We start from the raw sequence: 12319 nt of genomic DNA on the forward strand, positions 1-12319 counted from the left end.
TGGGGCCTTGCTTGAGGAAGCACACCACTGGGGACAGATTTGAGGGTTTGGAGGCTGGTCACACTTCTTATTCTCTTTCTGCTTTCGGACAGACAGCCAGGACCCAATACTCCTGCAGCTCTACCTTCCCTGCCATGTGGAATGGTAAGCCAAAACTTCTTCCCAAGTTGCTTTTGGTTGTGGTGATTCATCAGAGCAACAGCAAACATGAGTATACTCCTCCTTTACCTCTGTTTGCTCAGTAAGTAGTTCTCTTAGAGGAAGTGGGGAAAATGGACTTGCTTTCAGGTTATGTATTTGTTTCTGAGTTAATACTCTTGATGATTCTCACTATAGAGCTGTTAGTTTCTCCTGGAGATTTACTTGAATATTAAGGAAAATTACTACATAGGAAGGTTGCCATTAAAGTTTCAGGAAACTCTTCAGAATTTGTAAAAATGCATAAAATCACTGGAATGCAACTGAGACAAAAGTGTAACAGGTCTTATCTGGTTCTACAGTACCGGAACATAAAGTACAAGGAAATGCTCCTGAGTGTTTCCTTCGTGTGGCATGACCCACTCATGAGAGCCCCGCAAATCACAGAGAGAACAAGTTTCCATCTTCCTATTAAACATCATGTTTTCATGTGAGATCCACCAGTACTGTGAGGTGAAAGTGGTCCCAGACAAGCAACTTTCACATTACAAACTGTATTAAATTAATCAAAAAATAGATAAACATTGATAATGACCATAAACAAGAAAATGATAAACAGTAAAAGGTAAACACTTTTAAAATGTTACTCAAATAGACATTCAATAAAACCACATCTTTCAGACATCATAATTAATTATTCGCATCATAAAAATCTTTAGCGGTTGAAATCTAAAATATTGATTAAAAAGCTTCAGTTGAACTTCAGATCAGCCTAAAAAGAAACCCCCATCTTAATAAAATAGGCAAAACTTTCCTTGAAAACATCACCATCTATTTTGTTTAAAAAAAAAATGTGTTCACTATCTGTGAAAAAACCTAAAATGGGTCTTCTGGATGGGGTATCTCTCTCATATTAAACTGAATCTAATGGAGCAGAGAAGACACAGTTCCAAAACACTGAAGAGAAAAGAGGGAGAACCAGCCTTCGAGTCAGTCCCGGACCACTCCTCAGACTCCTGGGCTGCTCAGATGACACAGAGGGTGGCTGGACAAATTATTTACTTTTAAATTTTCCTCCCTGGTTTTCAGAGGACGTTGTAACCCAGTTTCCCTAAGGGCAGACTTTTAGCTGTGAAAACACATTATACTACCTGGACTTTCTGAGCATCAGAGTTTGGTTTCAGACTCTGAAACGTCTTCTGAGAGATCGCTAGTGTGGCCGGAGAACGCACCCCAGCGTCCTCCGCCATACTGCCCGCCCTCTCACGGCTGAAACTCCTCACAGTAAGATCAGTTTTCATTCCCGGTTACTGACTGCTGCAAGCTGACACACTGTAGGATTTGGTACCTTTTGTGCCTTCCATTTAAAGGAGACACCATGTACTGCTGTTTGTGAATTTGGGGGAAAGGGCAAAAAATACAAAAAGATTCTGCTTCTAATTCTTACCACAAGGGCTTAATTAAACCTCAACAGATGAACTGAGCAGGCACGGAATGCTAAGTAGACTCTGAAAAAATGAAATAATTCAGATTTTTGTTCTTATAATGAGAATGAGAATTGACTTCACTGCACTGGGAGTTGAAAGTAAAAGGTCTGAGTTTTTAAAAAAGCTTTCTCCACCAAGAGAGCAAAATGCCACTCAGTGGCATTGCATTTGTCTAACAAAATTTCTTTATCAGAAACTATAATTTAATATTTAAGTATCTAATTTACATGTGACAAGATATATTCAAAAAAGTAAACTGCAACTAGAAAACTATTAACCACTAAAAACAATACCAAACACAACCCAAACATTTATAGGAAAGCAATTTCTAGAATCTGAACTGGAAACAAAAGGGTCTCATCATATTTGGCTCATTAAAGAAGTGTCCATTGTAGCCTGTAAAAGAGTATCCACTGTAATTCATTAAAGTTTACCCTTTGTAGCATGAGTAACATATAAAGATAGACTCACTGTCTGCATATGCACACGTGCGTGTATATATATATATATATAATATCGTGAGACATACACTCGTGTGTGTTGATATAAAGGTATTCTATCTACTGACAACTGCCTGAACTTTGGAAGGTGCTGAAATCCACATTTCTACATAGCCTTGACTCATTTAATAATGCCTTTTTTAAAAACAGAACTTTATGTAAAATACTCTGCTTTTGTTTATTAACTGAATATTTTCTTAAGCATAATAATAGACAATGAGAGAATTGCACTTATTATAAAGATACATTGACACGTTAGATTGCAGCTCAGCCATCAAAGATCAGGGACTGTGGTACTGATGGTACGTTATGCATGTTATGCAAAGGTGATAATGGCCATTGAAATCAAAAGTGAGGGTAACTAGTCACAGAACAAAAGGGGAAAACGGAAGGAAACATGCACTATTCCTACTTTAATGTGAAACTAATTTTTTTTTTTTTCCCAGGAAACCAACCCTTGAACTTCCCTTTACAATGAAACACCTTCTGCACCCTTGGCAGCACAGCAGCAAGGACGTCTGTCTTCAAGTTCTAGTTCACTGTCTGAGTGTGCTGCTCCAGTTTCATCTCCTCAAGCTGCCCTTGGAATTCTGGAGCATCTGCAACATGACAGTCTCTTGGTTCGGTTTCATTGAGCCTCAATATTCCCTCAGCTCTGTATAGGTGGTGTCCATTATTCATCCTCCTCTGGTTCCTGTGGCAGCACGGTCACTTCTTCCTTTAGACATTCACTGAAGAATCTGAGGATTGTGCTGTAGAAATGATGTTTGCTCTTGTCAGAAACATGATATCCTTCATCTGGATAGACCTATGGCATTGAAGAAAAAGGTAACATTAAGTTACTGTTGGGCTGAGCTAGGATTGACTCAGACTATCCTATCTACAGCTGCCTTTTTCTCTCTCTACCCTCACAGCTGCTGTTACAAAAAAAAAAAAGGTAGGGACCCTCCTGTGATTACCTGCAAGTCTCTAATACTTGCTTCCCAGAGGAAAGGTCTCTAAACAATCAGGAACTAAATCTTGTATGATGGAAACATGCTAGCTGAAAGGCTGAATCTTTCCCATTTCTCTTTCAGCATGAAAATCAGAAAGCACCTGATTTCAAGCAGCTACAATGGGATACTTATCAGCCATACTTAGCATGGGACCTCACTCCTTTCTCTGAAACCTGTAAGAGAGATTTTTGCTTAGACTCAAGAATCTAACTCCCCATCAGATCCCTTGTGTGGTGGTTTGAATAAGAATGCTTATCATAGACTCATTTATTTGCATGCTTACTCACAGGTGAGTGGCATTATTTGAAAGGATTGGAGGAAGGCATAGGAGAGGTGGCCTTGTTGGACTAGGTGTGACTTTGTTGAAGAACGTGTGTCACTGGGGTGTGGTTTGAGGTTTCAAAAGTCCATGCCAGGCACAGCCAGTCTTGTGTGTCTGTTGCCTGCCACCCTCTACCAATGGAGGGTTAAGCATCCTACCATTTAGCGTCTGGGAGAACAGTTAGAATTTTCCAATCTTGTTGCAGCCTGCCTTTCAGGTGTTCCACTAATGTATTTTAAAGTCCCTTGATTTGTAGCTTTCTTTGTCCTGCTCCTATAAAACTCCATGACTGGTTCCACATTGGTGACCATGGAAGCAGGGTAAACCTAAATGTCCCCGGGGCCATGGTCACTCATATCTTGGCTCCAGAGTAAGGAAGCTCTTATTTCCTGTGAGTTAAGAGCTGTTTCTCTATTAGCAGTGGAGAAATCTCTGTCATCTGCCTCAGATACTACCAGATCGCATTCTTAGACTTTCCATTGGGGGAGTCAAATGCTGTACAAAGATTTACCCAGTTCTCACAATATATTAGCTCATACACAGAGGAGGAAATTGCTACTAAGAGGGCTAAGGCAACCTTATATAACTTGGTGTAGAATTTCTAACCGCTTTAAACATTCAAACCTCTCCACAGTCACTGAAATTATAATTCATCCGTCAGTCTTACAGAAGGTTTAGTGGAAGACGCTGTTCCTTTTGAGAACTTTTGTTCACCAAGACACACACAAAAAAAAAATAATCATTCAAATTAGGGCTTGTTGCCAAAAATAGAAGACTCTTCCATGTTCATATCTCTTTACTGAAAGTATTTACTTGGGAAAATGTGCAATTATGTACCTTTTCTTATACATCATAAAAGTACCCACAGATCTTCTGGTTATTATTACAACCAAGGGAAAATGTTTCTTTAAGATGGGTCTAAGGAGTTGAAATGCAAGGAGAAAAGGAGGCACTATTTCCTGTGTTTGAGGGAAGTTAGGGCACTATCACTTGCCTTGAGGGTATGTGAGGAAACAGAAAGATTCTAGCTCTAGAAGGCATAGAGGTATAAAAAGTCAACTATTAAAGAGCTTTTCTTTAAAAGAGAGGCCTGGGGTATTGTGACTTCACACAGGGCCTGTGGGTACTTTTTCCCTGAGATGCTTTCTCCCCAAATCACTCATCCACAGACAAATGCAGCAGCTGAAATCGTGGGGCTGGCCATGTATTTCTAGTTTTGATCCTGTGGAGAGCTATGGAGTCCTGAAGACTTCTACCCAGATTTCAAAGCACAGCATGACAGGTCAGTTTGTGTGTGTCCAAGTTAATTCCCATAACCAACCCAGAGGTTAATGGCTAAAGGTGAGAAAAAATGAAGCCAATGAGAATCCAGACATTAGTCTAGAGATACAAGAAATGCAGATTGCTGGCTGAGGCACTGAGCAGAGCCATCCTGAGAAAGCAGACACATGAACTCTATCCATCAGGGATATGGGGACATGTCTGATCAAGCCCTTTGAATTCGTGTCATGTTATTATATCATCTAGATGATGAACACGAAACTGTAATATTTGATATTTGATCTTCTGTTGTCATCGAACTTCCACTTACGTCCTGTGGAACATGTACCCACCTGAGGATCCAATTATGTATTTTGAATGGTGGCTTACCTGCAGAGTGTAATTCACCCCAGCTTTTATCAGATGCTTGATCAACTCTGCTGAATGTTGGAAATGAACTTTTGCTGCAAAATATTAAATGATAATATTTGAAAGAAATGAATCTATTAGCATCAAAAACTTTTAATACATTTTTTCAAAGAACATAAGTGTCCTACATATAGTGTGTACTCGGAAGACCTGTCACTAATTTTAACTAGAAAGCTGTTATGTAGAATAGTAAGGGTTTTTTTTCCCCATCATATAACAGAGCACAAACACAAGAGCCGTTACTAAAGTAAATTTAATTATCCAATGGCATTCTGTGCATGTGCGTATGTTTGTGTGGGTGCCACTGTGTGCAGATGTGCATATGTGTGTTTATGAGTGTGTGTGGAAGTCAAAGGCCCACTTCAGATGTACCCAGGTGCTCCCCCTCCTTGTCTGAGACGTGGTTTCTCATTGTCCTGGGACTTTGACAAATAAGCTAAAATAGCTGGACAGCCAGTTTCATTTTTTTTTCCACTTGAATCTGTCTAGCATCTTGCTAACTAACACTGATTACAATCGTACATCACCATGCTTGCACTTTATATTTTACTTAGGTTCTGGGGATCCAAACCCTGATCCTCACAGTGGTGAGACACCTCCTCAACTCTGACATCATTTAGATATATATATTTGTGTGAGATAATTTATTTTGTAATTAGTTTTTCTAATTTTGTAATTAGATTATATATTTTGTTCTTGATAAACATTGAAGGCAATGAATGTCTTGCTTGCCATTAATGCAGTGAATTATCTTCATATACATATTTAAGGAATTTAGACTCTAGACTCAGCTAGATATTAATACTCTGCATTATTATTTTAAATTAGAAGTGGGCAACTGTGAGATGATGCAGCAGAAAAGGGTGCTTGGCAGAAAGCCTGATGATCTGAATAAATTACTGGGGCTCATGTATGGTGGACAGAGAACAGACTTCCAAAAGTTGTCCTCTGACCCTCAAACATATATTTTCATAAGTATATGCACACATACATACACATACTAAATAAATATGTAAAGAAATGTAATTAAAATTTTATATTAGAACTGAATTTCCATGTTGAGAAGAGAGAGTGAAGTGCTCATTATTCAATGCTAAATATTTGTTGTAGAGCATGCTGCTTTCTCTCCCTTCCATCTTTCTTCAGTCTTAATGTAAGGCTCCAAAGCTTTGGAATACACAACTCAGGAGCTCTATGTTTAGTAATGGTTTCATCTGAGTTAATTATGAAAACTTGGGCCTGCCACTCAAATCTTTCTGTGTTATATTTTGCTTTAATTCTGTCTAGGATTTTCTACTCTGAACATACCTTCAGATTTCCATAAATAACTTTAAGCTAAAATTTTTTATCTGTCTTTGTCAAGGACAGCCTTATCAGTGGTCTGAGCCACCTTAGTCTCTTATTCTATGGTGCATAATAACCTTACTATACAACAGAAGATAAACAGTCCAAATTTATTTTAAATATATTCAAGATCTTTCCTATTAAAATGAAGAAAAAATCACCAATTCTAAATACTATAAATTTCTTAGTATGTGTGTGTGTGTCTGTGAGTGCAAATTTATGTGGGCAATGACTGATGTAAAATAATCTCTCATATCACTCATGTGGTTTTTGTAGGAAAGATATTTGGGGGGGAAAAATGTCATGTCTGCATTGGGTATGACTGAAATATAACCATACAAATGAATTGTTGTGGGAAGAGTTAGAGGGAGGAAAGAAAGGAGTGGGAGAGAGAGAGGGAGAAGGAGAGAGAGAATATGAATGAATGATGTGTATGAGCATATAGGCATACAACAAGAGGTCAGATAACAACCTAGGGTGCCAGTCCCTGCCCTTCATATTGTTTGAGGTAGGGGCTCTGCTTGCTGCTGGGCACACCAGGCTGTCTTCTGTCTTCACTCCCATCTTTTCTTAGGGTCACTGTTATTACAGGTGTACACCACTGTACCTAGCTTTACTTGGATTCTAGGAATCTGAGCACTTGTCCTCACTGCCCACCAAATAACTTTTCAGTTGATTGTGTTCTGCTTTGTTTTCAATGCAAACTCTGTTGTGTGCTATTTGTCTCCTTCAAATGACTAAAGAACAATAAAGTTTAACTGAATGAGTGCATGGATTTATCATTTTTCTAGGCCAGAATAGTAGCATAAGAATGTCATTGAACATTTGCAGGTCAGCTTGCCTATGGGCTATCATGAGTGTGGACATGTGTGCACGTGTGCTCTGTACATGAGTATTTCCGGCATCCCTCTGAACCTCTGTATAGCATCAGGTATGTGAAGCACCTGGCCTGAAAATGAATCAAACAGGACTTACATTAATATCACAAACTTAGTAAAAGGAGTTCAAAGGGTACTAAAAACTTCTAGGGTGGTATCTGGAGGTAAAATTACTTAACTTTAAATACAGTTGGTTCACTTGGCCCAGGTTTCATAGCACAAGGTTTAAGAACGACAGCACCCAGAACAAGTTCCCAGAGAAAATTTTGTTTTCCCCATCAGTTATTTCTCTAATATGCTAGTTAAGAAAATGATAATATACTTAGGACAGTATTTTTCTACAAAACAAATAAGACATTCAGTGCTCTTAGTCATTCTTCGTCATGTGTCAGAACACAGTTAACAATTAGTGACATTCTATGATTACTGTTGACATATGTAGATGATCTTAATACTTTGACATCCTTCAGAAGTATGGTGCTCTCTGCTGCTGTCTCTTTATGCAATACTGCTATAACTAAGTCATTTTCTGAATACATTTTCCATTGCCAAGAGAGCAAAGAGTTCCTATGTTGGCTGCAGCAGGATTTCTTTTTTTTCTATTCTTTTCTTTCTTCTTTCGTTGTTTTCTTCCTTCTTTCTTTCCTTTCTATCTACATTTCTTTCTTTCTTTCTTTCTTTTTCTTCCTTTTTACATCTTAAATTGTAAGGAAAGGCTTGTTACACACACACACACAACAACAACAACAACAACAACAACTTTGGGGGTCAGCCATGAGCTACTTCATGAGGAGTCCATTACTATTTCCCTGTGCCTGGTTTTTATTTCAGGTGGGACACAGATTAACATATGGCTCTCATACCTCAAAGCCTCTTAACATAATTTTAATTAAAAACACACACATATGCAAACATGGAGGCACCTACAGGCATATTTCCATATACTCAAACAAATACACTACATGCATTGATCTGAGCCCTGTTTTAACCATATATTAGCATTAATATTTCTTGTTTCCTAGTTAACACTAATTCCGATATGTTCTTTGGTTGCAATTGGCTAATGGCTTCTCTATTCAAGATTGCAAAGTTACAGACAAAGACTCTTTATCACAACAGAAAGTGATATTGGATAGCACTAACTTATTTCCTTCCCAATTCCTGTCAGACATCTCATTCTCCATGTCACTTCCTGTACTCTTTTTGGCATCTTAATAGGACTTCCTGAAAATACATCCTACATCTAAGATGTGTTCCTTTGTAAAGGGACAGCTTCCATCAGACAGGAGCAGCAAATGCAATACTTACTATCAGCAGTGCCGTGAATTATTAATATATTTTCTTCTTTTAGACCATGAATGTTATGCAGTACACTGGATGCCTGTAAGAAAAACACACATATCTGCCTATGTAGAGACATCTAAATAGAAGGAATTAAACATAGTCTTTATAACAAAAAAAAAATGCCCTTTGCCTTTTGTTGTTAATTTTGTATTAGTTACCTGGTAAGCGCTTTCTTCCTTTGATGGCATACCAAGGTACCGCTCAGAGAAAGCTGAGGCTGTCACACAAGGAAAAAAAGATAAAACCAACATCAGAATAAGCAAAACATAATGTTTCATTATTTATTTATGCATTTCAAATGTAATTGTCACGCTCCAATAAAATCAATTACATCAGGGAGGTGATAACTCACAACACACTTTAATAACACATGATAAATGAGCTCAATTGAGTTTCTCAGCACTGGGACTTTCGTTTCCACCAATCAATACCTTATATTAGATCTGTCTGCAGAACATACTCACCATACAACTTCATGTCTGAGATGGGTGCAACCACTGTTCCACATTTGAAAAGCTTTTCATCTGATTTTAAGATCATTGATGCAATATAGCCCCCATACCCCTGAGCAAAAGAAAAGTTATAGTAATGATTCCTAGTAATATTTGTACAGTTTGATCACTGCTTAATAATACACACATCCTAATACCTTAAAGTATAAGAAGGAATACAAAAAAAAATCACTGTGTACTTATGAAAATCTAAGAGCTGTTTAAAATTTTATACAACTAGTTATTTAATAACTAAATAAAATATAAAATTAATTATGTATCACAAAAGTCATAATTTTATACCACATATGTGGGAAATACTCCAAGTAATTTGAAACAAAGGAAATAAAGTACTCTTTACATATCATTTTAAGGAGAAGTTGGTGTGTATTTTAGTAGAATACTTAATAATGATGATGGTCATATACAACTAGGAAAATAAAGTAAACCACTTAAAATATAGACAGCAACTTTACACTGCATTCAAATTTCTTTGCAGGGGCTCTGGGTCTGTCACTCCAAAGCATGACTGTAGGAAACCAAAATCTGCTGCACTGGGTGCATAAGCCTCTTTGACATAAGGATAAGTTAGATGCAATTTTGAGAAATCACAGAGTAAGGCCACACTGATAGCTTATATGGCAAAGTGTTTTATGTGCAAGCATAGGATCCCACGTTTGATCTTTCATAACTTAAGTTTAGAAATCTACAAAGCTGAGTATAGTGGTGCACATTTAGATTCCTGGAGTTTGGAAGGTGGAGACCTGGAGCTGGCTAGCCAATGAGCTTAGCTTGCTTGGTGAGTTCTAGGATAGTGAAATCTTGTTTCAATAATCAAGGTGGATAGTGTCCAAGGCACAACAGCTTCGATTGTCTTCTGATTTCTCCATGCATGTACACATGTGTAAACATATGCACCTCTCCACACTTAACACAAAGAAGAAAAGAAAACGAATCTGCCAGTCATAGGACAGACAGGATTTGTCTGGTTGTCGGAGATCTGCATCTATAGGGAAATCTCTTGGTAAGCATATCTCCTCTCTGTACCAGGAAGACGAGATGCCTACATTCCTAAACTCTCATCAGTGGGAAAGGCACTAAGTAGAAAAACAGAATGGGGAGAAACAGAGAAGAAGGAGGACAAAAGACACAGATAACGATGAGAGAGTAAGGGTAATGATGAGGGGATGCGGAAGAAGAACAACATGAAGAACGGGAATGGGAGGAGATAGGGGTGGTGAATTACCCAGCTCAAATTTATTTTTAAAAGCGATTAAGCTCACTTGGGTGCGGGAATGGGACCGGAACAGTACTGAGGTAGATCAAGAGAATAAGTAGAATAGGAGCAAAATCTTGAAAAGTGTGCACAACATGAGAACTCAAAGAGTACTCATGTTTGACTCCTGACAAAAGAGCAGATTTTAGCTGTTCTTTCCACAAAAGCAAAGCCAACAAGGAGGAAGTGCATAATGATGTCAACTCTCACTGCTACACTGCAGCAATCATTCTGTTACATAGATGTGTGACATGATGTCATGGTATATAGGCCTTAACTATACATGATAGTATCATTCAAGGGAAAATACTTAGCAAAAAATTTATAGTAAACAGTGTAATTCAATATTTTGGGGATTTTTTTTAAACACAGTATCTCTCTAGCTCAAGCTAGGCTCCAACTCACGATCCTCCTGCCTCAGATTCCAGAGAGGTAGGATTCGGATATCTTAAGATCTTTAAACAAATGTTAAGGGGATGTCTGAGATACTTTTGGACATTTAAGTTTCTATTATATTTTAATTTTGCTGTGTGCTTTTGCACACACTACACATGTCAGCATGCTGGATCAATCATGTGGAAGTCAGGATGACTTTTGGAGTCAGTTATTTCCTCCCACAGTCGCAGGAATTAACCTCAGGTCATAGGGCTTGCAGGAAATCCCATTGAGCCATCTTGCCAGCTGCTAACAGCTGGCATTTTAAATTGTAGGTTCTCAACATATACTAATACAAAAACAAACAAAAAAAATGCCTCAAAGAAATGTCTTCCTGTACCTCATCAGAATTCCCTAGACTCATGGACTAAGACAAGAAAGAAAAAGTCATCTTCAGCAAGACACCCATTTGATGCGACCCTGGGCCTGGGAAGAAGCTCCAGCTAGGGTTCCCTGGCTCAGGTAAGGTGCACACATCCTTTGCTTCTTGCTTCATGGGAAGCTGTGTTTCACTATTTTTTTAATATGAAAATTTGGGATGTAATGAAGCTAAATAATCTTTAAAACTTAATGATAGTGAACGGTGTGGAATTTAAAAATCAAATCCAAAAGTCTGCTTTAATTTGATTTATTTCAGAGAAATAACTTCTGTTTTTAAAGGAAAAATCAACACTGTCAGGAATTGGAATAAATTGTTTTAATTGCTCAGTATCTTCTCAGTCATTTAATGTTTATTCACTGATGCAAAAGTTGAACCTGAAAGAGCTTTCGGGAAAACAGACTCTGGAAATAAGAGTAATATATAAGCTGTGGCAAGTTAGGGGAGCTGCTGGATTGAATTATCAAAAGAGTTTGCACTTTAGGCAAATTCTGAGTGTGAGGCTTCTCATATTGACCTGCATCCAATTACAGACAGTTTGCATTTGATGAGGAGGAAAACACTCAGCAGTTAGTTCATGGTGCTCTGCTTTTACTGTGCCAGTGTTTGGTTTCCCACAATCAACATTCTTCCACTCACTGAAATTTAATTTTTGTAATATCCACTTGTCAATCATTCTAGCAATATGCACAAAATGCCAATTGAGTTTTAAATTATTTTACAATTTTTTTTATTTTTTATTTAACTTTTATAAATTATACTTTATTCATTTTGCATCCCCCCCATAAGCCCTTCCCTCCTCCCCTCCCGATCCCACCCTCTCTCCCCTTTCTGCATGCATGCCCCTCCCCAAGTCCACTGATAGGGGAGGTCCTCCTCTCCTTCTTTCTCATCTTAGTCTATCAGTTCTCATCAGAAGTGGCTGCATTGTCATCTTTACAATTTTATTGACACAAAAATGTTTCCTCAGACTTTTTTCTAAATCATAAAGGTGATATAAAATCCAAGTTCAATTGACAGAAGCATTTGGAAGGGCAGAGA

General features: G+C 38.0%; 1 protein-coding gene across 2 annotated transcripts in view; it reads right to left on the minus strand.

Moving 5' to 3' along the window:
• Positions 1-603: 603 nt before the first annotated feature.
• Dpp10 (dipeptidyl peptidase like 10) overlaps positions 604-12319 on the minus strand; it is a 1523950-nt gene continuing 1512234 nt past the window's right edge. For both annotated transcript variants that reach the window (XM_060371777.1, XM_060371776.1), the window contains exons 22-26: positions 9162-9261; positions 8856-8914; positions 8662-8734; positions 5093-5166; positions 604-2933 (exon numbers count right to left, since the gene is read on the minus strand). In XM_060371777.1, coding sequence (XP_060227760.1) covers positions 2799-2933; positions 5093-5166; positions 8662-8734; positions 8856-8914; positions 9162-9261 — 441 coding nt within the window. In that variant the 3' untranslated portion in view covers positions 604-2798. The remainder of the gene's footprint in view (positions 2934-5092; positions 5167-8661; positions 8735-8855; positions 8915-9161; positions 9262-12319) is intronic.

This window comes from Meriones unguiculatus, chromosome 18 (genome assembly GCF_030254825.1).
Source record: "Meriones unguiculatus strain TT.TT164.6M chromosome 18, Bangor_MerUng_6.1, whole genome shotgun sequence".
Taxonomy (NCBI): domain Eukaryota; kingdom Metazoa; phylum Chordata; class Mammalia; order Rodentia; family Muridae; genus Meriones; species Meriones unguiculatus.